The sequence below is a fragment of the Arvicanthis niloticus genome, chromosome 9 (genome assembly GCF_011762505.2).
Source record: "Arvicanthis niloticus isolate mArvNil1 chromosome 9, mArvNil1.pat.X, whole genome shotgun sequence".
In the NCBI taxonomy this organism is placed as follows: Eukaryota; Metazoa; Chordata; class Mammalia; order Rodentia; family Muridae; genus Arvicanthis; species Arvicanthis niloticus.
Window position 1 is genome coordinate 52,508,180 of NC_047666.1, and position 26,470 is coordinate 52,534,649.

General features: G+C 51.6%; 1 protein-coding gene across 2 annotated transcripts in view; it reads left to right on the top strand.

The window, feature by feature from the left end:
- The first annotated feature begins 353 nt into the window (after positions 1-353).
- Positions 354-26,470, top strand: part of Slc6a1 (solute carrier family 6 member 1) — a 32,652-nt gene continuing 6,535 nt past the window's right edge. The window contains exons 1-11 of one of the 2 annotated variants that reach the window (XM_034511646.2): positions 354-643; positions 18,356-18,403; positions 19,121-19,454; positions 19,757-19,888; positions 20,004-20,104; positions 21,157-21,266; positions 21,983-22,115; positions 24,120-24,254; positions 24,451-24,554; positions 25,005-25,129; positions 26,162-26,274. In XM_034511646.2, coding sequence (XP_034367537.1) covers positions 19,217-19,454; positions 19,757-19,888; positions 20,004-20,104; positions 21,157-21,266; positions 21,983-22,115; positions 24,120-24,254; positions 24,451-24,554; positions 25,005-25,129; positions 26,162-26,274 — 1,191 coding nt within the window. In that variant the 5' untranslated portion in view covers positions 354-643; positions 18,356-18,403; positions 19,121-19,216. Of the gene's footprint in view, positions 644-11,457; positions 11,477-18,355; positions 18,404-19,120; positions 19,455-19,756; positions 19,889-20,003; positions 20,105-21,156; positions 21,267-21,982; positions 22,116-24,119; positions 24,255-24,450; positions 24,555-25,004; positions 25,130-26,161; positions 26,275-26,470 lie in introns of those variants that run through there. The other variant, XM_076940285.1, reaches the window with a different exon arrangement.

Here is a 26,470-nt window from a genome sequence, read left to right on the forward strand (position 1 = left end):
CCAGCTCTCACAATGCTTCCAAGAGAGAAGATGTGTCAGAGCTAGAGAAACCAAGAGACCAATTAAGGTAGACCTTTGAGGCCAGGAGACTGAAGGAGGATGGATGCCAAAAAGGGGGGGGGGGGCTGAGACGTGGGGGTGGAGAGAGGGAGCAGGGTTAGAAGAGAGAGGAGGCCAGAGAGAGGAGGGAAGAGAGGAGGGAGCAGGCAGAGAGAAGAGGCGGGCAGGGCCTAGAAAGGAGGGGAGCAGGGCAGAGGGATAGAGGGTGCTAGTAGAGGGAGGAGGGGAGCAGGCAGAGGGAGGAGAGAAAAGGGGGTAGGCGGAGGGAGGAGGCAAGCAGTGGGAGGAGGGGAGCAGGGCAGAAGAAGGACGAGGGGAGAGAGAGCAGGGCAGAGAACTGGGAATGAGGAGCAGGAACAGAAAAGGTGGAAAAGGAGAGATGGAGGCTGAAAGGTAGGGGCGGGCAAGACGGCGCGGACAAGCCCCGCCCGGAGGGCGTGTCCTGACAGCCCCGCCCCCTCCACCCGCCCTGGGAGCCCTAGAGAGCTGAGAGGTTGCAGGCGAGCTGCGCGAGCCCAGGAGCCCAGGCGCCCGCGTCTTAACGCGGCCGAGCCCGGAGCGGCCCGCGCAGCCCCGGCCGCAGGTAGGAAGGGATGCTGGCGTCGGGGCACTGGGTGGAGGGAGGGACCCTAGGCTGCAGCGTCCCCCGTCCTCGCCCCACGACGTGCGCGGGCTGCAGCCCAGGGATGCTACGGAGGCGGGAGGGTCCCAGGAGGCCAGGTGCTGTCGATGTCCTGGTTCATTCGCCAGCCGACGGCGGGGTGCCCAGGAGAGAGCCAGACCAACCTGCGCCACGTCCCCAGTCTCCGCGTACCTCATGCACTAGTGGCGGGAGGATGGAGGGGCTGGGGATCTCCTTCCCATCCCGGGGCAGCTCAAGATCTCAGGAAACCTTGGCTTTAAGAAAGTGCATAGCAGCTGAAGCTGAGCGCGCGCAAGCTGGCGCTGCTGCCCTGTTCACCTGAGAGATGCCCAGTGCAAGAGGTGGGTAGGGCCAGGACTTCCCGTGATTTGTCTTTCCCAAGTATTTATTCCTTTCTTTCTGTGGCAATGACCACGGCTCTCTACGCTCAGTCTCTCTGTACCCACCTACCCCATGGGTGACACCCACAGATGTCCCGTTCTGTGTTTGCTTTGGGCTTCCAACAAGAGACTCAGAATGGGCAGCTCTGTATGGAGCCAATGTCCTCTCGAAACAGACCTGAGTCTCAAGGAAAAAAAAAAAAAAAGGAAAGCCAGTTGATAAGACCAAGATACCTGAGGTCTACCGGCTGGACCTCCTGCCCACCCACGAAGATCAGGGGTGAAAGGGGTTGTGGCCACATCAGGGAAGGGACTGTGTCCAGCCGAGTGGAACTTGATGCTAGTCGCAGTTTTTCTATGGCAAACAGGGTATGTGTTGGACAAAAGAAAAAAAAAATGATGTGCTGGGTCCTGCCTATGTTCTCTGCTGTGAACTTTGGTAGAAATAGTGGAGCGTGCATCCCCCAACTTCCAAATTGCAAAACAAAAGAGATCTGTGGGAATTCAAAGTGCCTAGCAGTCTTTCCCTACCCCAGTTCTGGAAAGGATGGACCAGGTCCTAGTCAAAGCATCCTCAGACCTTCTTCCAAACAAAGGAGGGGGGGAAAGTGGCCCTGGGAGGTGTAAATCCCTGCCGAGAAGAGAGAAAGAGGGAGCTTTCCCTAGAGCAGGAGGGCAAAATGGCTGAGCCTCCCTTGAGCCTCAGAAAGGAATTGCCAGGCAGGCGGCAAACAAAGAAAGCGCTCTGTCTCCAGCCAAGTGCTGGCTTGGTGGCCAGTGGCTAGAGGACAAACAGTGAGTCCCAGGCAGTGAGACACAGGCTGCCCTGTCCCCAGAGCTTCTGTGGAGTGGGGTTCCCTGAGAAAGGCACAGGAGACAGACGTCCACCACGGAGGGAGAATGGTCAGTCCCCAGTAGAAACCTTATTCCAGGGACCCACATTTGTTGAAAAGTAACGTCTCCTGGGTGAGGCTCTAATGAGGGGTCCAGAGGCCAAAGAACAGGCAGCTAAGAGGGTGAAGGCAAGGCTAAAGAAAGATACACATAACTCCACACTTGTGCCAGCCTAGTATTTGATATTCCTGGCAACCCAGGAGAAAGGGATGCAAATTTGTTTACCCACGGCCCAGAACCCAGGAGGAACTCAATACGTGTTCCAGAATAAAGTCTGCCTGGGTGGAAGGTGATTGCCTAATAATGGTCCAGCTAGCTGGGACCTGCCTTTATATCTACCTGTGTTGCTGAGGCAGGAAGGCTGTAAAATGCTTTGCTCAAATCCACACTCAGGAATGAATGAATATGCCCTGGGCTGGGTACTGCTATTTCTTGGCCAGGTGACCTTGGCCAAGTTCTGATTCCCTTTGGAAAGAAGAAATGGAATGTCAAAATCTTTTGGTGTGTCAAGCTTGTAATTTCTACCCTAACCTTGTACAGCAGAAACTGCTCTAAACCGAACTTCAGAAGTGAAGAGAGGATGAGACAAAGAGGGAGAGCGATTTGTCCAAGGTCACACAGCAAGGAGGAGGCAAGGCAACCCTAGGCTGCCATACCCTATCAGTCTTCACATCTGTAAAGTGGGGTAGTCAAGGGAAGAGCAATGACAGTGGGATTTCATGGTGGACAGTTAGTTAGTCCCTCTGGACCTGCTGTCAGAGAAATGGCTACTTCTCTTCCTTCCCAGCAAGGGGCACATCTACAGCAACATTAAATAAATCGCCTCCCACAGAAATACCATCCCTAGGATTGGCTGTGAGAGATTTCTCAGGTCAGTTGGAATTCAGATTTGTCTCTCCCTCCGTCTCTTGCTTGTTGGCAGAGTGTCGACCCCAGCAAATGCAGACTTGGTCCCCATTCACAGCCCTCTGCATTCTGAAAGCTCCTACGACCTTGAGAATAGGCAGCATGCCCATGACATGGTGCGACAGGTAGCCCCTTGATCTCAAGCTGTGCTGCCCAGCTCCCTTCGATGCTCAATTGCATTCCTAAAGCCAAACCCAAGGAGAGAGAGCCCCTTTGCCGCCCTGCCTGGTCCTAAAATGGAAACGTGCCAACAGGGCCTGTCTTTGCCCAAATAGGAGCAGTCTCTTTCACTCAGCTCTGCAATGTCACCAATTCCTTACTTGGGGAATAGTGCTCAGCCATTGCCAAGATGGAAATAACCTTAAAATGACTTCATATGACCTTGAGATGACTTCATCTGCAAAGAGCAGCCCCTCCCCCAGCTGATGAGGTCACCTAGTATCCACTGCTCCAGGATTTGGCCACTTTTTTTTCCCTTTTTCTTTTTTGACAGTTTTGCCCTATTCTCTGAAAGTCATTTTTAGGTAGTGGAAGAGAGCTTGGTCCCCCAAGAGGGAAGAGGATGGGTGGTCACATTCTAATCCCAAAGTAGGGCTTCCTGGGAGAGATGTCTCTGTGAACTTGTTAGACACCCAGCACTGTCCTCTACTCCAGACTGACTCTGAGCCCTCGGAGGCAGAAGGAAGCAGAGACAAGCCCACGCAGAACAGGCTCCTGTTTCCTGGTTCAGGCAGTAGGTGTGAACGCAAGTTGTGATGCTTAAACAGAGACCTGGAACTCAGATGCAGAGGAACGAATTCCAAGAACCCTTATCCCCACACCAGCCTCGCAACTACAGAGACAACTATCCTTGCCTGCGACACTTTATGTCATTTAATTTGTATAAGCTCCTGTGAGCTGTGTACACCTGTCCCTGTGTACATGTTGTGACAGAGGACAAAAATGGGTCTGAGTCTGTACTTAGTCATAAAGTCTCTAAGTCTCTTGCAGGGGATACCCGCTGCTGTGGATCGCAGGCACAGCCTACTAGAGAAACTACAGGGTCTCCCGAGTGCTTCCCCAGCACCTGAGCCTAAGCATAGATTGAGAAGGCCAGACATTGGCCAGTGTAGTGGCTCTTGACATAGGGGGAAGCTGAAGTTTGGAGACCTCTGCCGTTGTGATGCAGAACTGAGATTCTAGCCGAGGTCACCATCCTATCCCAACAGGTCCATGGTCTGCACTCCACTTACAGCTGGTATTGGTGGCCTGCACCCAGCTGCCACCTTTCCCAAATTTCCCGGTGTCTCTTCATTTGTCCCCACCACCTCCCGGCTCAGGAAGCCACTGAGAGCAGCCCAAGGAAGCCATCAGTTCTGTTTACCGTGATCTGACATGACACAGAAAGTGGCATGCGATTCGATGTGAGCTGCCTGCAGCGAATGGACTTCTATTTTTATATTTCTCACAAATTGGAAATTACAAGGGGACCAGGTCTTGGAGAATGATTGGCGGTGGCACTCTGGAGGTGGGGGAGATGTGCAGCTGGGCGGAACGGAGCACATTAGGATGTTAGGCCCCCTCAGCTGGCAAAGCGGCCCCAGGCTTCTGGGCCTGGGTATAGTCCTGATACAAAAGCAAGGTAGAGAAGAGAGGAATTGGTGGCTGCTTGGGATAGTGACCTGCCACTCTGCTCACCTGTCAGCTGCCTGATGTCTGCAAGACCAGAGTCTTGTGCCAGCCCTTGGGATAGCTGAGCCTTAGACAGAGAGACATTCAAGGTCAAAGATGCCCTGGAAGGGACTGGCAGCAGGTTGCCTCACTGGCCTTATTGCTTGAGACGAGCAGAGAGTGCGCGCAGGCAGCAGCCATAAGGAGGCGAGTGGAGACATTTGGAGTCAGTGTTTTGGTTGGTTGCAAATTGGTGCTGACCACATAACCCCTGGTTATCAGCATAATACTTTACAGTTTGTAAACCATGCCCTTGCCGGTAGGATGGGGACATAATCCAGGAGAAGAAAGGGTGGTCCTAGAGAAGAATCTTCCATCAACCAAAGAGAATCTTTTTAAAGCTGGGTTTCTAATCTCAATCTGAACGACCTTGACCTAGATGAGTTCTCTTTGCACGAGGGAGAGAATGCTCACTCCTTCAAAGCCTTTTCTTTGTTGAGCCAGAACACAGATAGTATTGCTCCAAACACCGATAGGATTACCTTTACTATCCTCATCTTTTGGGGAAACTGAGGCTCAGAGTGCTGATCTCTCACCTGTCCACTGGCTTCTCAGCCAATGTTTGTCCCCTTTACTGAGCTATTTCTTCCTGAGAAGGAGCCTAGGGAAGCACTGTGCTGGCAGGAAAGGAACCCACAGCACTTGGAAACTGAGGTAGCGCATGACACAGGTGTGCTCAGCCAGAGGCTGTGGAGGGAAGTGCCCTCCCTGGATTCCATTTGAGCCTTACCTAGGCTCTGGCCAGAACTTGTCATTATCTAGGTCATGTCCAGAGTTTAGAGTTCAAAAATGTGGCCCTTTGACCCCATCAGTAGCCAGACACCAAAGAGGGGAATATGTGTGTTCTCAAACAGGCCTGCATGACATAGGCATGCTCATCTGAAGAAACTGGGGTGACACGAACCACCCCCTGCCTTTGTGAGGTTATACAGAGGGGCCTGTGGTCTCAGGAGCCAGGAACGATGTGGAACAATGTTTCTATGTGAGCCAGGTCACCTGAAGCCCACTGTTGGAGCATCATGTAGCTGCCAGCATGCTCGGCACAGAGGGTTGGGCGGCAGGAGACAGTATAGAACACTGGTCAGGATCACCTTTGAACACTTTCAATGCTGGCATATGTGATTAAAGGTTTGGGACACTTGCCTCTGGGATGCAGGAGGTGAGGCAAGAGGCCACCCATTTGACCACTGCCCAAGTGCCCCCACCTCCAGGCCCTGGACAAGGCTGGGTGCGTCACTTCACCCATGGTGCTATGGTGGGTGCTCTCTCCTAGCTCTGAGGCTGGGGGCAGGAGTGGGTGTCCTGCTTGTCAGCTATGTCTGTGGCAGGGGGTTGCTGGGTTGCTGATGTCAAACCTGGTGCTTTTCCATGTTGTTCATTTCTTCAAAAAGCACCTGAGCAGAGATAAGGGTGTGAGGAGGCGATGAGAGGAGATGGGGCTCATTCTTTGCCATTGCTGTGACTGTTTCCAAAGCTAGATATCAAGGGCTCACTTGTAATGGAGAGAGAGAGAGAGAGAGAGAGAGAGAGAGAGAGACTACCAATCCTACCCTCCCCCAAAAAAACCCCAGCATCCATGGAGAAGGATAAGAAGGGATCACATAGATAGATATGTGATGGGGTTTAAGGCACACACCTGCCTCAGAGGCACTGAATGGGTTTCTTCAGGAAGGAAGCACAGAACGGGGTCATTTCTCCCTAACCCCCATGCTGACTCTGTGACATGATACTGAGCTAACTGCTGTGCCAATGCCCTCTGTAAGGGAACAGAGGCACCAGAGTTGAAAGGTTGTCCCAGGTTAGTTCACAGACACATGACAGATCTGGGACCCCATCAAGTCTGTCTAGCACACCTGGGAAAGAAATGGAGCACTACCTTCTGCCTGGCTTTAGGCTTCATGGACCATGGATAGTTCCCTCTCTGCAGTGTTGAACAGGATAGACAGGAGTTTGCTGGAGCTCATTCCTCAGACTCCAGGCAGGCCTCGGGGAGGGAAGCTGCCCACCCCACTTCCCTTTCACCCCCTTGAATTTCTCCACGACACCCTCCCGAGACTAATGGCTGGGTAAGATAAGCGCTCTCTCTCCGAATGGCAGTGAATGGCAGTAATGACAGAGCAGATGTGGTACCGCTCATTTGCTAGGGCATTCAATGGAACTGTCGACCGAGGGAGTTCAGTAGCAGTGCAGGGCTGCCATCAGCCTGCTCAGAGCCGCCATCCTGGGCCAGGGCAGACCCCCCCCCCCCGCCCTTGGAGACTCATTAGGTCCCACAGGTAGCTGATTGTCCTTCCCAGGCTTGGGCTTCTTGGCTGCTCCTGGGACATCAATCCATAGTATCTTTGGGAGACTTTCCCAGAGGCTTCTGGGAACCTGAACAAGTTAGCTACTGGGACAAGTATAAGCAATCAGCTGTATCAGATAGCATGTTGCACACCTACTGTGTGCTAGGTTCTACAAGGTTCTGTTAAAGAAGAGCTGTTTGTTGTAGAAACTGCATACTTTCAGGGACCCAGATCACCCTTCCTTCTCTCTACCCATCATCTGTATGGTTCCTTAAGTGACAGCCAGAAGCCACATGGCTGGGGACCATAGCAATAGGGGCTAAGGGTGGGTAGAAGTACAGGCAACAGACAGGCCATTCTCTGTGTCCCGTTGATTCAGTCTTCCTGGGTAGTATGTTACTGGGTTCTGAGGACAATCTGGGCTTTTCCCAGAATGAGGACTGTTTTGCCTCAGTTTGCCCATCTATATGGCTGCTGGCAGATCTGTATGTCCCAACCAGTCCTAGCCCTAATGCTAGAGGATAAGGGAGATGGTTCTGTGTCTAGAGGTTACATGTTAGAATTGGTTCAACGGAAGGGAGTGCCATTGCCCAAGACAGCTTCCAATTCACTCTTTGGTCTAAAATGTCATTCTCGCCTTCTGCACTGGTCCCCCTTGGGGCCCCCTAGACCTAGAAGGCTACTTCTCACAATTTCGAAGTTAAAACCACAACCATACCCACTGCAAGTAGCCCTGTTACAGATGGATAAACTGAGGTCTAGACAGTTGTCCCAGTCACAACAGGTGCTAGGACCCAGAACTTCTTACCCGGTCTTGCTGCTCTTTCCCCTGCCCCAAGCCAGCCCAGCTTGACTGTTGAGAAATTATTAAATAGAGTTGGAGGAAGGACTCGGGTTGCCGTGACAACGGAGCATGTGTCCTCGGGAGATAATGGCATTGCACAAGGAGAGCGATGTGCGTGGAATGCTGATTCGGGAGCTTCTGGAGTGAGGGAGCCAGCTAGAGCTGAGAGGACGATGTCTAGGCATTAGGCTCCCATAAAGGATTCATGGGAACCTGGGGATGGGCGCTCAGGGTTGGGATCTCTGCAGAGATGCTTGCTGCTGCTGTTTCTTTCTTTCCCAGCCGACTCAGAAAGGGATACTTCACTTCACTGTCATCCAGAGTTAGGTAAAGGGAAGGCAAATCGGAGGCTCAGGTCATTCCACCAAGATGCATAGCTGGCCCTTGGCCTCTCCCCATTCCAGGGAAAGTTTCGCATAGGGGACAGAAGCTAACTGCTGGGGTCTCCAGAGGGGTGGTCTCAGGTTTCAACAGAACTCTTGTTTCCCCTAAGTGATAAGGACAATGAATGTGAAGATTCTGCTGGACAACCAGGAACGGGACAGCCCAACAAAAGAGAAAACTACACACCCCAGAGCCAAAGGCATCAGTTTTGAAGTCAAAATCAAATTCTCCACTATGTCTTTAGTTTTATGGCCCTGGGCAAGTCATGCATCTTTGATTCTCAGCATCCTCAGCTGGAAAAGGGGTGGGGGGAGGGATGCCATTTCCCACTTCACAGGAGATTACAAGATGGTGTACTGCATGGTAGGTGAAGCCACCAGCTAGTCCCAACTGGCTCCCTCGATACCAGCCACCATCTGTCATTAGCCCAAGGAGCAAGGCCAGGAGCAGGGGTTGCTGCAGCCATCTGTGAAGTTGCAAGGATGAAAGTCGCTGAAGTCAGTGCAGGTGCACAAGATGCTTGTCCCCAGGCTTGGACAACAGTAGAACACACAAACGCCTCCATCCTCGGAAACAGACACAATGTTTTGCATGCTGCGTGTACTGCGTCCCTAAAGATCTGTGAGCATGACATCCAGGAGATGGGCTCTTTCCGCCAGCTGTGTAAATGGCCACAGGCTGCAGAGCTTTATGGAAAACAGTCTCACCCCTACCATTTACGCGTGTCTCTCCTGAACAGCTGTAAAGTGTATTTCCCTCCTGGATTGATCAGAGATCACAGACTGTGAGGGTAACACCTTGGAGGAACCCCAGAGAGCACTGTTTGCATGCTGATAGGGATGTGAGCTGGCTGTCACCCCATTCCTTCTCGGAAGTGGAAAGAGAGAGTGCTGGATTTGGGCATGTGGCCATTTCGGAGGCAGGGGAAGAGCTGCAAGTGCTCACAGAGGTAAAAGCAGGCGACCATTTTGTCCGCGTAAATGAACCTATTTGAGCAGACCCAGTCCGCCATAAGATGATATCCTGTTTGTGACTGCTGTACCGTTGCTGGCTGACAGGATGGCAGGTCCCTGTAGTCAGGAGAGGGTCAGGGGACTCACTCCGAGGTAAATGAGTACTGTTCACATGTAGTCCGGATTTTGGTAACATTCTAATTTTTGAGTTCACTGGAGGAGTTCAAAATGATCAACCTCTCCCTTTATTTCCCCAGATCCTTCATAACTGTAGCTCTGCTACCGTTACGAATCGTAATGTAAATACCCATGTTTTCCAACGGTCTTAGGTCATCTCTGTGAAAGGGTCATTCAACAACCTCTCCCCCCTCACACACCTCCCTGCAAAGGGATCAGAACCCACAGGTTGAGACGCACTGGCCTGGAGTGTTTTTACAAGAATGACAGAAAACTATATTTTTAGAATTGACAAAGGGTCAGGTTCTGGGATCTAATGCTGGTCTGTGTTGCCTGTAGCTGTGAACTCCTAACATCTTTCTCCTCCTGTTTCCCCATCATTATCTCAAGATATAAACAATGTCAGCCGCCAAGCCTTTTCTGTGTCCCAGGTACTCACCACACCTTACTCCCCAAGAATAAGTCCTAAAATGAGACACTCTATGTACACAGAGAGCTTACACGACCCACCTTTAACCCCACAGCACTCATCTCGGACTGTGACTCAAAAGCAGGTTTCCTTACTCCAAGGGTCTGGGTCCTGGTCCTGCTCCGCTCTCTCCATCATAGTTTGTGATAAACATCTGATCGTCCTTTGACCCCCGAGCAGAAGTTCATATGTTTGAGCTGACTTCACCGAGCCTATAGAATCTGTTAGAATCCCATCTTCCGGGATTCTTGCTCTGTCAGCATTTTTACTTTATGGCATGGAGTGGAGACAGACAGCATGAAATTCCTCTGAATGCAGATGTGCTGGCGAAAGTGAACCTCCGACAGAGTCTTTATAAATATAAAACCAGCATTCGATCCTGGAACCCGACCTGGAGCCTTTGTCAGTCCTAAAAATACAGTCTCCCCTCAGTCTTGTAAAATACCCTAGACCATTGGTTCTCAACCTGTGGGTCGCAACCCCTTGGTGGAGGAGGGTTGAATGACCCTTTCATAGGAGTTAGCTGAGATCATCGGAAAACACAGATGTTTACGATTTATAGCAGTAGCAAAATTACAACTATGAAGTAGGGCGGAAATCATCTTATGGCTGGGGTCCCCTGCATTAGGAAGGTTGAGAACCACTGGTCTAGACATTTCTTTTTACCCCGACTGAGATCTTATGAAAAGAGGACTGAGATTTGTAGTTTTCCAAATAGAAAGCAGAATGCCTCACAAGCTTCCCTGAACTCCATCTCCCCAAGACATGGCCATCTCTACCTTCCCCCTTTTACTACCTCCCAGAGGAGCACTCTGCAGAAGGACCAGAATGGCACTGTGTACCCTGAGACTGCAAATCAAAGGCCATCTGGGGCCAAGTAGTTACACAGGAGTGAGGGGCTCAATGATCAGGTCACAGCAATGCAGGGTCCAGTCCCCTCTCTAGAGGATACAAATTCAAGTCTGAAAATTCTAATTAGGCATCATATAATGCAAACCTATTTAGCCAAAGACCACTGGTTCTCTGGTGACCTTGTGTGACCTTGTTGCTGATAGTATACCTCTGGAAAGGCTGGATGGAGCCTGTGCCATTGTTGGGAGTGGGGTGACCCCAGTGTAGATGCTTGGCCTGGAACCCTGAAGCTGTTCTTGGTTACCTTCACTGTTGAGCCATTTCAAGCTGGTCTCAGTTCTCCATGACACTTACTAGCCATGTGTTTAGTTCAGCAAGCCTTGAGAGATCTTTTTTTAAAATTTCCTCCAAATTTGCATTCTGCTAACTCCTGTGGGAGTCTCCAGCATTCTGAAAGAGGCCGACTGGTTATTTAACCCCATGGGCTCTCACAGTGTGTTTGACAAGGCAGAGAGCCATGTGAGAGCGTGCCAAGTGGCCACCCTGTCACTCACTTCCTGATCCCGGTTAATCCTTCCGGTGGGCTGAGCTCAGAGCCTTTGCAGGAGAAGTCTTGGAACTGAGGCCCTCCCGAGAACCAGCCTGTGTCACCACAGGCGGCCAGGAAAGGAGCCGGAGGAGCTGGGAGAACACCCACCCCTGGCCGACTCTGTGAGGTTGCCTTGTGTCCAGTGTGGGGCTGGATCCTGGATCAGCACAGGCCTGCCTGCATGGAAGTCTGGGTAGGGAGGTTCACTCGGCACCCCAACCTAGTTAGGATCCACAAAAGAAATCAGTGGGCTATGCCCTGAGGCCAAGTTTGAGTTCAGATCATTCCCCCTGAGTGACCTTGGGCTCCTCCAACCTTAGGCTGCTTCTGGTGAGTGTATGCTCCCCCACTCCCTGGGTACTCAAGGGTCTGTAAGACAGGAGACTATTCTGTTCCCCCTTTCCTCCCTTTTCTCTCTCTCCTTTTATTTTCCTCCCCCTTGGCATTTTCTCCCCAGCCTCTACCTCCTCTGATTTTTCCTTCTTACCCTCCTCCTAACCCCCACCATCCCCACTCCTTCCTCTGTCATATCCATCCACTATGCCTCCCCGCTCTCTTTTGGATCTAGGATGCTACAGCTAGGGTGACTGGGGTGACCAAGAGGCATTCTGAGCTGGACCTCTTGGGAGCTACTGAACATGCTCAGAGCCAGTGAAGGGACATGATCCAGGGCTTTCTTTATAGGAAGCATCAGAGAGGTCCAGCATGAGGTCACTGGGTGGTGAGGATCCTGGCTACATAACATCCAAAACCCTGTATGTGGAGCTGGAGACAGAGCCCTGCAGCCATGCCACCGCTTGTGGGCACCTCCAACTGACCCCAGGAGGGACAGCAGCAGTGCCACCCATCCAGCCTTTTGCCTTGTTTTCTGAGAGCCCCTTGTTAAACATTTACCAGCACGATGCTGCTTTGGAGACACATGATGTCATTGGACCTTAAGGATGGTATTCAAAAGGACATGCATGCATTCAGTGCTACTGTAGAGGGAACTGAGTCCCATCTGTACAAAGCTGGCACCTCCCTTACAGGGATCAGGCAGTGGTATCAAATTCCTTCACATCAGTTTCCTCATGTGCTGGTGGCCCCGTGTACCAACCAAGCATAGGATCTTGGGCATCTGATCTAACCACCCTCTCCTGGACTTCGGCAGGCTTTCCTTATCTGAGCCTCAGTTTCCACCTCTGTGCAATGAGGATGTGGTGAAGGGAAATGAAGTGGTGCATGAGATACACAGAACATATTAAGCACACAGGAACCTTTAGTGGGTTGGATCTGCAGCCCCAGTGCAGTCTAAACACACCTTTCTGCACACAGGGCTCTGTAGAGCAACTAGCTATGCCCAGGGAGAAATCCACGAACTTGGTCCATCTGTGTTCATCTCTCAAATGCCCTGGGAACTCTGTAAGAGACTGCAGGTTCCATCTCGAATCTCATCCCCCAGTCCCCAGCATGGGACCTGGCTCACTGCATGCCGGGCAGATTAGATTGAAAATTGCCTCAACAAAATGAGGTGCACCACCAGACACTGTGGATAATTAGGTATCCGAACAGAGTTTGGCAGGATGCCTATGGTGTAATGGAGAGAGAGCGGGGAGGTTAGGATCACTGGGAAGCAGAGCCTTGCTTCTCTGCCGCTGACATACAGAAGGAAACCACGGCGCAGAGAGGGCAAGGTGCTGGCTCAAGGCTACACAGCTAGTGAGATGTGAGCTCAATGATCCCCATGGCTGCCCAGTTGGTATCTGCGGTGAGCCTAGAGCCAGGGGAGAAACTCCCAGTCTAATGAGGACTGCTGGCCAGACTGTCAGGTTAGCCCTCAGGAGCTCTTAGGGCATCCCTGACCCAACTGTCCTCTGTGCAGCCCATCTAATGGCCATAGGGAGATGTCGTCTATTAGGTTTCTTCACAGAGCAGCAGGCCATATCCTTGGAGGTTAGTCCTGTCGGGAGCTACCTGCTGGGGACAGGCCACATAGCAAAGGTATGATTGAGAGTCCCCCTCTAGAGCCAGCAAAATGGAGAAGTTAGCATATAGGCCCAGCAGCATTTAAATCTTGACACCCAGCTTCTGGCTAGGAGACCTTGGCAAGTCACTCTGCCTCTCTGTGCCCCGGTTTATGCTTCTGTGAAATGGGACTGTTGCTAATCAATAGCTTAATAGTTCTTCAGGGCAGCCACAGCTGCTGTGTATTTGATGTTCTCACCCAGGGTGTTGGGTACCTTCAGCTGCTTCTCCCTGGAAGGCCAGAGCCTCAGTTTCCTTTTCCTTTTACCTAGGCAACTTCATCTCCCAGCAGCCCCAGATCTCCCACTGTAGCCATACCAACTAGGATGGACTCTGGGGCCAGGAGGCCTAAAGCTTCAGAGAATTTACCCAGGCCTGGTCCCAGGATGCAGCAGCTAAGGGAGGTAGTAGCTCAGGCTCTGACTTCAGGGCCCAGGTTAAGCTCTGGGTGATATGGGACAGGTCATTTGACCTCTTTAAGCATCATGGCATCATGTCTGCAAGATAGAACTATTGACCACGTAGCTTCGGTATTTCACACTCTTCCCTGGTCCAGTTATGGGAGCTGGGAACTTCACCTCTGTATGAGGGTTCTGTAGATCCTTGAGTAAAGAACTTACTGGACCACCTGGGTGGGATAATGGGAGAGCCTAGCATCTAGTACTTTCTAATGAGAACTGCAGCTAGGACTGCTGCTGACCTTGGGGTAAGGTGAGGCGTCAAAAGATTTTCAGGTCCTGAGTGAGCGTGGAGAGTTCATAAACTGGCAAGATGAAGTTACTCTTGTGCTGTGTGATCCTGAACTCATGCCAGCCTTCTCTGAACCTTGTGCACATATATAAATGTGGCACAGAACCAACCTATACCAGTCAGGGCCTTTTTTTGATCCCCTGAAATGTTCAAGAACGGGGCTTGTTTTAGATGTCCAGCTGGACACTCCTGTCAATCTTGCCCAAAGCGGCCCCTTTTGCATGAACATCTGTCAACTTCCAGGACTCTACCTCCCTCTGGCCTCTCTGCCCTGGGCTATCTGTCATTGCTAGTTGCTCTCTGTGACAGGGTGTGTACACAGCTGATCATCTCTGCATGGCAGCTGGAACTGCCCCTTACTGGAACATCCTGTGTGTCCTGGCTTTGACTCTCATCACATTCCTGAAGCCTGAGGCCATCCAAGTCAAATATCCCAACTAGCCACCCTGCAGGGATCAGATGGCAAGCCATCGCCACAAAACGTGAGGTCCCTACCTCACAACCTCAAGGCCCAGCACACCCAAGTCACACTACCTAGTCCCAGTGGACACTGCTGCTAGCAGAGCCACCCTGTGCATGCAAGGCAGGAACTGCACAGCCCTCTGAGACCCCTTCTGACTGCAGCCTTGGGCTGGCAGGCCCCAGTTTCTTTCTCTATCTGGGGAATATAGTAACTCTCAGCATATGTAGTTGCAATCACTCTGGGCACTAGAACTCCTGTGACATGCCTGGAACACAGTAGACGTCCAATAAATGCAGTGCCTCTATGAAAGGCTTCATGCACAGGGACTTGGTACACAGCAGATGTCCCAAGGGTGGGCCTAGCATTTCCCTCTCAATCGGATAATAAAATGCATTGTTTCCTCTTGGCACTTAGCCAAACCCAATATTAATTCCTTTCTTGAACCATCACAGTTCTGAAAGAGATAAAAGCAAGTGGGCCCGTTACAGCTGCTACAAGCCTCTGCTGTCCCAGTAATTACTGAGCGGAGGGGAGGGAGCAAGAGGAAGCAGCAGTGGGCCTAGCCAGGGTGGGAGGGAGGGAGAAGGGGGGTAAGGGAAGGAAGAATAAAGGGGGAGAGGGGAGGGAGAAAGGAGGAGCGAGGAGAGTGGCAAGCAGGAGCAGAATTCAGGCCAAGCCTGTTGCTCTGCCTCCTCCAACCCACAACTCATGTGCTGGGACAATGGCACCCCTGACTGTCAAGCTCTGGCTTCTCAGCCTCTGCCTATTTTCCACCCACAGGACCACACCAGGCCTTCTGAAGTAATGGGACAGAGGGAGATTGTCCCTCAGGGTCCCCTGCACTCATGTATTCCACAGCTGGCCACTGGTTCAGCCCTGGGCTGCCCATCTACCCACCACCAGCAGGCTTCCAGGCCCTGCTCCAGGGTGGAGCCCTAGTGCCCCAGTGGCCAAGACCAAGTCCTCATGTCTCTCTTGGACTCTGTTTCCCAAGAGTGTCTCTGCTTCTGCTCCTGACCCTTGGAAATATTTGTCACAGCTAGGGTGAGATCAAGAAGCATGAGATAGCCTTGCCCACTTAAGATACAAAAAAATAATAATTTGAACTGCTGGCTTTGGCCTCTGAGACCCCGTGTGATGTGACCCCCTGTCACCCCTCCACCTGGATCTGTTCCCTTCCAGCCCTCTGTGCTGTCTTTCAAACACCAAGCTCTCTGCCCTACCTTGAGGTCTTTGCATTACTTTCCCACTGTTTAAAACACTGTGTCCTAGAGTGTCACATTTTCAACTTCTAATTCAAACTGAATCTTCTTGTTGTTCTGGCCAAATAAAACAAGCCCAAGGGCTACTTCTGACCTATTTGCCATGTCTGATCTAGAGCTTCCAGCTCCGTACTCCTTCCTTACAAAGTATCTCTGGCTGAGGGACCTGCAGATCTCTGTATGCTTTAGCTGAGTTTTTGTCAGTGGCGTTAAGACTCGGTCACAGAACCACACTAAGGAAGGATGGGTCATCACTGAGACTCACCACTCTTCCATCTGGTCTCTTTCATTAACTCCACCCTCTTAGAGGCCTCTAAGTGAGTCTTCTGTTTGCCTCATTATCTTTCTTGTGACCAGTCCTCACATACATTACCCTAGTCTTGCTCCCATCTCAGCCTCTGACAGGGATGAACTGGATCTCGTTCTCTTTGGGCTGGGAAGAAGACACACAGCAAAAGGTCTCATGTGTTTACACCTGCTGTGCCTCACTAGGACTGACAGAATGACACTCTGGGACCAGAGTACCAGTATCCCTGTGATATCCCTGCTGGTATATTTCCACAAAGCTGTAGCCAGAAGTGCTGGGTGGTGAATGTTCATATAGTACCTGAGATTTCCTGAGGCTCTGTCAGCCAGTGCTGGAGTTACCCTGCATACCTATCTACGTGCCTGGCCTTGTTGTTCTCATCCCCATTTATCCAGATAGGGGTCAGAGAGCAGAGGTAGCTCACCCTGCATTAGCAGGTGCTGGAGACAGCCAAGGTCAGGCTCAAGACTAAAATGGCTTTTGTACCAGGCAAGTCCAAGTCTGCATCTTGGATCTTCCCTGGGCATCAGTTCCATCACGCCGGCCCCTTTTATTTATGCTCAGACATAAACATGAAATTACAGCTCTTGGCTCTGCAGCTCTTTCTCGGATGCTGCAGGTGTTCGGCTGCATCCAGACATACATTTCTGGAAAACAGAAATGACAGTCTGGCTCCCTCAGGGCCAGCTCTTCCAAGTAGCCCTGCCTGGGACCCCTGGGTTGGGTCTGAGGACTGTGGACTGCCTTTCTCGAGGAGTCTAAGAGCAAGCCACATGTGACCATGGGGAAGACCTTTGCCCATCAGTGCTTCTGTCATAGAATGCCACAGGCCAGTTTTGCATAATGGCTGGAGGCTTGTGGTTCTGGAAACTGAGAGTCTACGGGAATAGGGCAAGAGAGAGGCCTAAAAGGTGGAACTTACTTTTTTTAACAACCTGCTCCAGCAACAATAAGTCACGCCTCACTATCAACCTGTCCTCTGAAGTGTCTCAATCAAGACGTAGTAAGGGACACTTAATGGCATTCCAGAGCAGAATAGCTGTGCTAAAGAAAGCCTGGAAGTACGAGCTAGAACATCAGCAACATACCTCCTTCCTCCTCAACAGCCAGCTCTCTGTGCCACACTGAGTATAGGGTGGGCAGCCCATGCTGCCGCAGAGTTCCCAAGACTCTTCTTATACCAAAATCCTAGGGAAGAAATCTGATTGGCTAGCTTTGGTCACGTGGTCAGACTGGCCAGAGGTGATTGGATCGTTCTGAATAAATATGGCAGCTGGAACCTACTGGGAGAGAGAGTGGGACAACTGAGGACAACTGTGGTCACAAAAGCTAGCACATTTGTCTGTCTCATCTGAGTCGGCAGTCTGCATATCCTGATTCTGGAACAGGCCCTATCTTTCACCTTCTGTTCTCTCCATCCTGGAGGGAGCAGGCTGCCTCTACCTGAGGCCACAGTTCTCCCTAATGTGGCCAGGCCCGGCCAGAATGGAGATAGTCATTCAGGACAAGACTACCACTGTGCAGGAGGCTCAAACTGAGCCGGCCACCTTGAGGAAGAGAAGCAGGAGTGGCCATGAAGTATCACCACGAGGAGGACACGTGGTGCTGGGTAACAGGCTGCATGCGAGGGGCTGAAGGCCGTGCACCCCACACCAGGCATCTGGGGCAGATCCCAGGCACAATGCCCATGCTACCCATGGCTTTTGCTTATCTCCTATGTGGGGGCCACGGAGCAGCACTTCTTCCCGATGTTCCAGTTTGTTCTGAGGGTTCCATAAGTTTAGTGTCGTTTTAGTGAACACCTTCTATAGAATGTTCTAGAAAAAAGTTGACACAGAAGAAAACAAATTCCATGACCGTCTGTTTACATATTTAGGGGGCAGGACCTTAAATAGGACACCTGAAGAAGACCTTTCCAAATCCACCTTCCTCGCTATAAAATATAGGGCTCTTCTCTCTGCTCTGACATCTTTTTTTTTTTTAAATAACATTTCTGCAAGATTATAAGAAGGATGGAGAACAATATCAGCTAGAATAAACTTTAATTTTGCGTATTAAAAAAGAAAAAAAATCAGCCCAGTTCGGGACTCCCAACATGCCCCAAGTGTTATCCTACCCTGGCTCCTCTTTTCCTGTTGATAAAATTATGGAACACCCTGCCCAATGCCACAGCTGTCTCCACACAGCCCATCCTGCATGTCTCCGCATTGGCAGGCCAGTGCCATGCTGCATGGACTCACCACAGTCACTCTGGCTGGGGACGCTCTGCAGTCGCAGGCACTGCCTGTGTCCCAGCTGCTCCCTCCCCCCCCTCCCCCCCCCCCCCCCCCCCCCCCGCTTGTTGCCCCCTGCTGACAGTCCAGCCCCATCTGTTGTAGCCTGCCCATTCACCTCCTTGCCCTTCTCCCTACTCTGTTTTGCAGGCTCTGCGGAGACAGCCTTTAGGAGAAGACCCCTAGCAGAGAACCTAGGTAAGATAAGCAGCCAGCTGATGAATCACACCCTGGCAGACACAAAAGCTGAGTTTGTTGCAAGTTGGCAAGCCAGAAGAGACTGGCCCCATTGGATAGATGGGAAAACTGAGCAACCAAAGGGATGGCTGAGTCAGTAAGTACATCAACATGAGGCTCTGGTTTGATCCCCAGCACCAACGTCAAAGGCCAGGCATGGTCACTCACATAGCCTGCAACCCCAGCACTAGGAGGAGTAGAGATAAAAGGATTGCCTAAGCTTGCTGGCAGCTGGTGTACCTGAAAGAAATAAAGAGAGACCATATCTCAAGTGACCATGACTGGGGGTGATAGACGTGGAGCCCCAATAGCCTCCTTTAGCATCTCTGTGCATTCTCACATGTGCTTGTGTTTCCCACACTCAGCCAGGTGTGGGAGTGCACACTTGTAATCTCAGCACTAGGGAGGCAGAGACAGGAGGATCCCCAGGACTTACTGGCCAACCAGCCCAGCAAAAGACATGGTCTCAGAAATAATGGACAGCTGCTGAGGAATGGCACCCAAGGTTGACCCCTGTCCCATATATATGGGACACACACACACAAAAGACAGACTCAGTAGGAGTTGTTAAGACCTAGTAGTAAGTACTAGTCCTCAGCTGGTAAAAGAGAACTGACCTGAAGGCAGTTTCACATCTACGCTACCTCTTTAACTATAACCCACCCTGTCCTCCCACAGAAATCCCAGGCCGCAAAGCTGCTGTCCACGTGGACTGGAGCTGACATCACACGCCCACCCGCCAGGATCCCCGCTGCCAAATTTGTGCTCCGAGACATGGCGACTGACAACAGCAAGGTGGCTGATGGGCAGATCTCTACCGAGGTCAGCGAGGCCCCTGTGGCCAGTGACAAGCCCAAAACTCTGGTAGTCAAGGTGCAGAAGAAGGCTGGGGACCTCCCTGACCGGGACACATGGAAGGGACGCTTCGACTTCCTCATGTCCTGCGTGGGCTACGCCATCGGCCTGGGCAATGTGTGGAGGTTCCCTTACCTCTGCGGGAAAAACGGTGGTGGTAGGTGGCCACCTGGTGACCTTGGGACCAGGTCTTTGCATCTCCCGAGTCTACCTTGAGGGAAGGGAGGGTCTTTGAGAGCAAGCCCTATTTGTAACCCCTTGTCCTCTCTTCAAGAGTCCCTAATGACAGTTGTCTGTGGCAATGATGTCACAACTACTGTATCTTTTACATTTTGAATGAAGGACACCTTTGGGCCTGGCCCTGGATACTGCTTTTCAGGCAGGACACATGGGAATGGTGGGTGGGACCCCAAAACTGCTGGGAAGAATCAAGGTCATGAGTGTGTCTCTCTTCTCCAGGGGCCTTCCTAATCCCATATTTCCTGACGCTCATCTTTGCGGGTGTTCCTCTCTTCCTTTTGGAGTGTTCCCTAGGCCAATACACCTCCATTGGGGGCCTGGGTGTATGGAAGCTGGCCCCCATGTTCAAGGGTGAGTGTGAGAGCTGGGCATATGGAGGGGCCTCACCCAAGATCCTCCAGGACAAGGAAGTCTTGGACCCATTTCTAAGGATGCGGCGGCAAACCCTGTGTGCGTTCCTCCCCAGGTGTGGGCCTTGCAGCAGCTGTGCTGTCCTTCTGGCTAAATATCTACTACATTGTCATCATCTCCTGGGCCATCTACTACCTGTACAACTCCTTTACCACGGTGAGTGGCTTCCGGTCAGCACCTACATGACCTGTGGGAATCCCCAGTGTGCTCACTGGGTCAGTAGCTTGTCTCCTGTAGTGTCTTCCCTGATCCACCATGTTGAGAGCCACTGTCTCGTACCCCAGGCAACACACAATTGGACCCGGTAGCCATTTTGTATGGACTCGGCTAGCGTAGGTTTGAGTGCTAACTCTACTGTCTATCAGCTGTGCAACTTCAGAAACCAGCTTTAGCTTCTCTGAGACCTCACTGATCTCATTTATAAATGTGATTCAGCAATTCTGTTTCCACAGAAGCAAAAGCAGGGTCTCAGACACATGGGGGTTGATGCCCATATGTTCACAGCATCATGTTTTATAAGAGCCATTCATAAGCAACCCTGGGTCCCCAGGGAACACGTGTGACTGCATACACACGTGTGTGGTGGAATACTGTGCATCCTTAACAAAGGAAGAAACTCTGACCCATGTACTGTGGGTGTGAAATTTGAAGACATTAAGACAATCACAGAAAATGGATGCTGTGTGATTCTGCCTGCATGTGCTTCTTAAAGTGGTAAGATTCCAGGAGACAGGAGGCATCATGGGGGAGCCTGGAGGATGGGGAGGTGGTGAGTAAAGGAGACCAAGGTCCTAGAAAGAGCTGCTCTACACTACTGTGTGTGCCCCATGCTGCTCAGCTGAGCACGGAGCAGTGGTCAATTTTACATGACCTGTATTTGACCAGAAAGAAGGAAACAAAAACTGAAACTCACTTCATAAATCATGTATAAAGAGTCTAGAGCCAGGCTGGACATGGGACAGACCTTGTCTGCTGGGGTCACCCCTGGAGACACAGGGTGAACACAGAAACTAGCTCTTGGAGGGGCAAGAGTTCAGACTTGGGTGGTATGATCTTGTCTACCTGCCTCTGAGAGCTCTCAGGAAGAAGAGGTGGAAAGGTGGTTGTGAGCAGGTGCGTGGGGTGATAAGGGTGGGCTGGTTGAGTGGGGTCCTCTCTGGCCAGCTCCAGGGACTGAGTGGGATCTGTCTGTGACTCTGCCCTTGCAGACCTTGCCATGGAAACAGTGTGACAACCCCTGGAACACTGACCGCTGCTTCTCGAACTATAGCCTCGTCAATACCACCAACATGACCAGCGCCGTGGTGGAATTCTGGGAGTGAGTGGGGGATGGGATGGGGCTGGGGAGGATATGCCAGCTGGGGTGTGGCAGATAATATGGCTTTTCTTTCAACTACTTATTCTTGAATGTTTCTTGAACACCTACTGTGTGCCAGTAACTGGGGATGCCAATAGACAGTGACAGCAGCAGGTGACTCATTGGCAGGAAGACATTCAGGGTATGGGAAGTGGCCTGGATGAGCCTGCAGGAGGATGTAGCTGCCTACTATGACAGGTGGGGTCGGGGAGTAAGTGGTACTGAGTCAGTGGGGAGGAATATATGTGTAGGCACAGTGAGGGGGCCAGGCAGCTACAGAGGGTGCCCAGTGAGGGGCTGTGCTGAGAGGCAAGGGTGATCTCCGGATGTTGGGAAGTCTTGGTCATCTGTTCTTCAGACTCAGACAAGAGGGTCCTGTGTACTACACAGTCTCAGGCAGGAGAGTGAGCACATGGTCCTACCTGGGCCTTATAAGGATTCCATGGGGCTGGGTAAGCAGAGCGGAGGAGGGGTGAAAGCCTAGGAGCCCAAGAGTTGCAGTTGACACTAACTACTGCAACTCTCCAGGGTGAGAGTCCTGGCCAACAGTCCCTGTCCAAATCACAAGGTCACAGTGTCACCAGGACACTCAGGGATAGTATGATCTGTGACAGAGCCATGCATACTCACCTCCTGCTGGCCCTGTATGACCCTTTCCTCTTTTCCTCTGTCCCCAGACGCAACATGCACCAGATGACGGATGGGCTAGACAAGCCAGGACAGATCCGCTGGCCGCTAGCCATCACACTGGCCATTGCCTGGGTGCTTGTGTATTTCTGCATCTGGAAGGGTGTTGGATGGACTGGAAAGGTAGGGACATGAGTGGATAATGGAGACATACAGGAGAAGGGGCAAGTCTATAGGTGGAGGTAGGTCCTGGATCTGAACCCATGGCTCCCACATGCTCCATCTGACTTGAGTTAAAGTCCTTTCAGCTCTCTATGCCTGGGTTCATTCTTGTGAAATGAGATGAGCCAGTGTCAAGCTCACAGATGCCACTGGGCTTGATGGAGCCATAGCCAGATGGCAGGTGTTGCTCCAGGACCACTGGACCAACTTCCCCTGACACTTGTTCTGTGACTACCCTGTGTCCAGTACAGGAACCCCAGAGATGCCATCTTCTATCTTGACCCATGGATGAAGGGATGGATGGTAGAGGCATACAACCCTAAGCTCAGATCCCTGTATCACTGTATCATTTGGGGATATTGACCCGTCAATTATTGCTGTCCTTCAGTAAGTTTCTATTGAAAACCTACTGTGTGCTCAGCCTCCTGCTAAGCATGGAGAATAGAGAAATACTGACAGCAACTATGTGTTAGACATGGCCTGTGTCCTTGTACAACAACCACTCTGCTCACTGAGATTGAAGATCATACCCATGTGCTAGACAAGCAAAAATAAGGCTTAGAGAAGGTAAGAAATCACCCAAAGTCACACTGATGATTAAGTCCCTTTTAAAGGTTGGTTTCTTTATGGTTTGTGGCTGCTTTTCCTAATACAGAGGACTTCAAAGTCCAATAAGTGGAGTCACATCAGACTTTGGGTCAGCCAAAGTCACAAAGAAGCACAGTGTGAAGACCAGTTCCTTAGTGATGGGTCTGACAGAAGACAAAGTTTAAACATACTCTGTGAAGCAATACAGAAGTCACCATGCCCTTCCATCTGCAGTTCCATTTCCAGAAGGTTCTTAAGCAATATAGGTCACAGGCTTGGAGAAGTTGCTGGTTTTAGATTCAGCAATTACACAGCTGGAAGTTTCCCCAAGCATGGAATGACACTTTTTTGGATAAAGACCTGTATACAGACAGGTTCAGTGTTGCATTTAGATCTCCATGTAGCTGGAAAGCTGTAGGGGAGAGCTGGCAGGTCCCAAAGGACATTCTGTAATTAAAGATCATTTTCTTCCTGAGACAGGGAAGCATCGTTTAGGAACAAGCTTAGCCTGTGGGGTTTTGGTTTATTTGTTTTGTTTTGGGGGGGTTGTTTTTTTTTTGTTTGTTTGTTTTTGATTTTGCATTTGAGCTCTTTTGCAAGGACTTATGGTCAGCCATACAGAAAAAGTGAGAACCAAAATGTTACGTGATTGTCAGACACCTACCAAGAGTCCACTGAATCCCATAGCATTGGGAGAACAGAGATATCAGCCATGTGGGACCTGTCCTTCATGTAACCAGTAGGAGCTGTCTATGGGACATTGTGTGCATGTCCAAGCGGACTTTAAACTCCCCTTGTTACATTTGTGTCAATCAGATGTAGAAATTAAAAAAAAAAAAATAGAGATGGGGGCTGGGCATAGTAACACACATCTCTAATCGCAGCGTTGCAGAGGTAGAGGTAGGTGGCTCTGTGCATTCCAGACCAGCCATGACTACATAATGAGGCAAACAAACAACACCCCCAACCCAAAAACTAGAGCTCACTCCTGTAACCCAAACACTCAGAAGGATGAGGCTGGAGGATCACTGTGAGTCTGAGGCCAGCCCTGAGCTTCACAGAGAATTCTAAGCATGGGGCATGGCCTCTGGTTGGGACGGGGGTGGGGGAGTGTCTCCCCTCCCAGAATTGTGTGTCTTCTTCCTTGCTTGGCCACAGACAGGCACTAGCCTCATACACCTGAGAGGAGAAGGGACAGAGGGTGGCTGACAGGAATGGGGCAGGGGAGGTGATAGCCAGCACTACAGACTCTGTGGAGGGGCTTCAGAAAGGTGGGCAGCCTACCAGGCTAGAAATCCAGGGATGGAGTGGTCCAGGAGGAGGAGGAACAGATCTAGTGCTGCAGAGAGGGGCAGCCCTATGGTCCTTTGCTTCTAGGTGGTCTACTTCTCGGCCACATACCCCTACATCATGCTCATCATCCTGTTCTTCCGTGGAGTAACGCTTCCTGGGGCCAAGGAGGGGATCCTTTTCTACATCACGCCCAACTTCCGAAAGCTGTCTGATTCTGAGGTGAGTGTCTGCATTGCCCCACCCTGTCCCGACTGCTCTGCCCAAATGGGTTCCCAGGGTCACGAACATTCTACAGCCACTAGGTACCTAAGCAGGTTATACGGAGCAGATAATCCCTGAGGACTCCCAGGGGGCTGAGGTATCGATGACAATTCTGTACTTGACCAGATCTGAGGTTCTGTTCCTCTGCCTGCAGGTGTGGCTTGACGCCGCCACCCAGATCTTCTTCTCCTATGGGCTGGGCCTGGGGTCCCTGATTGCTCTGGGAAGTTACAACTCTTTCCACAACAATGTGTACAGGTGCGAGGGGGCGGGCTTTGAGGCTTCCTTCCTGACCATGCCCCTGACCATGCCTCCCTGATGCTGAGGCCACACCCCAGGCATGAATGCCAACCCGTACCCCCCCCCCCATGTGCCTACCCCAGTAATACACGCTTATCCCTCGCACTTCCCCTCTCACACGCTGGAGGCCATACTCGCTCTTCATCTGAGACTACATCCCTCGTAGAACCTCCATCTCCACGTCCTCTGTAGCCACACCTACCCTATTAGGTCTCTCTTTACCTTCTTAGGAAACCCCTCCTTCCTGCTCTACCTTGCCTGGCTTGCTCTGGCCTTGCCCTTCTAGAGCCACCGGACCCTGTAGTTTCTCTTCTAGAACCCTTCTCCCTTCCCTTGGAGGTTACTGGCCCCTGGTCCCACTCTCCTGTAGTCGTCCCCAATCACCTCACCTGCCCTTCTGTTCTTCAGGGACTCCATCATCGTTTGCTGCATCAACTCCTGCACCAGCATGTTTGCCGGTTTCGTCATCTTCTCCATCGTGGGCTTCATGGCTCATGTCACCAAGAGGTCCATAGCTGATGTGGCAGCCTCAGGTCAGCACTACCTGGGCAAAGCAGGGCTTGCTATGATGATTGTGTGTGGTCATGAGGCGTGTGCATGTGGGTCCAGCTGGGCCATGGTCACCTCCATGATACAAAGCTCTCCAGGCTAGACTTTTGTCCTAGCTCCAAAAATATTATCACTGTGTGGGTTGTGCCACTCTGCTCCCATGGCCACCAGTGTCAAAGCCAGGAAGATCCTCAGGCTCGGACCCCTTTTTTTCTTTTGGCCAGGGCAAGCCACAGCAGGAGGGACTGTGTACCAGGCAGACGCCCCTCAGGGAGGTCATGTGACTTGTCCCTTGGAGAACTGGGTTGGTCATGTCAGAAATACTCTTTGCTGAGGTTCCTGTCTCACCTGTAGGGAAATCCCTCCTCCAATTTCATTTTCCTGGGACTCTTTAGCCTCTCAGCCCACCCCTCTGCCCCAGAGCCACAACCAGAAAGATTACAGTATCCTCACAGGAGGCTTCTCCTGAGCTCCTATGCATCTCCTCTGGGGCCTCCAGATCCACCCCTACCCCATCCCCACACAGACATCCCATATCTGCTCCATCCCATAACTTCCCACCTTATGATGGGTTCAGCTGCTGAACAGAAGGCCCAGTCTCCACCCACCTTCTTCCACAAGCCTTTCAGGTCTAGCATCTGTCCTCCACCTGCCTCCTTCATGTATTCCCACCCTGCCTCTCTGCATGTGCGCTGTTCCTGCCACTGGCCAGGTCCCCATGGTCCCTTGCTGGATGGTGGCCACAGCTATGCACCACCTGTCTATCTTCCCTCTGGACTCTCACTGTTTCCTAAGGAATGACAGTGCACACACAAGGCTACCCAAAGGATGAACTGAGATCAAAATGAGCAAGTGATAGTGTGCTGGGTGTGTGCTGGGTGTGCTGGGTGTGCTGTGTGTGTGCTGTGTGTGTGCTGTGTGTGCTGGGTGTGCTGCTGTGTGTGCTGAGTGTGTTGCTGGGTGTGCTGGTAGCATTCACACTCTCCTTTTCTTTCTTGTTTTGCTCTCCCCACCAGGCCCTGGGCTGGCATTCTTGGCGTACCCCGAGGCTGTGACACAGCTACCCATCTCTCCCCTCTGGGCTATCCTCTTCTTCTCCATGCTGCTGATGCTGGGCATTGACAGCCAGGTAAGGCCCCCTCCCCACAGCACCATGAGGACCCCATCAGGACCAGCCTGGCCTTGATCAGCTCCCACAGTCCCTGGAGGATCTGTCTAGCCTGCCTCTGCTGTCTGGTTACAAGCCTTTCCTTACAAGGCCAGGTTTTGGGTGGGTGGGTAGGTAGAAGGAGGATGGCTGCAGCTGGTAGCTAACCCCATCTTCC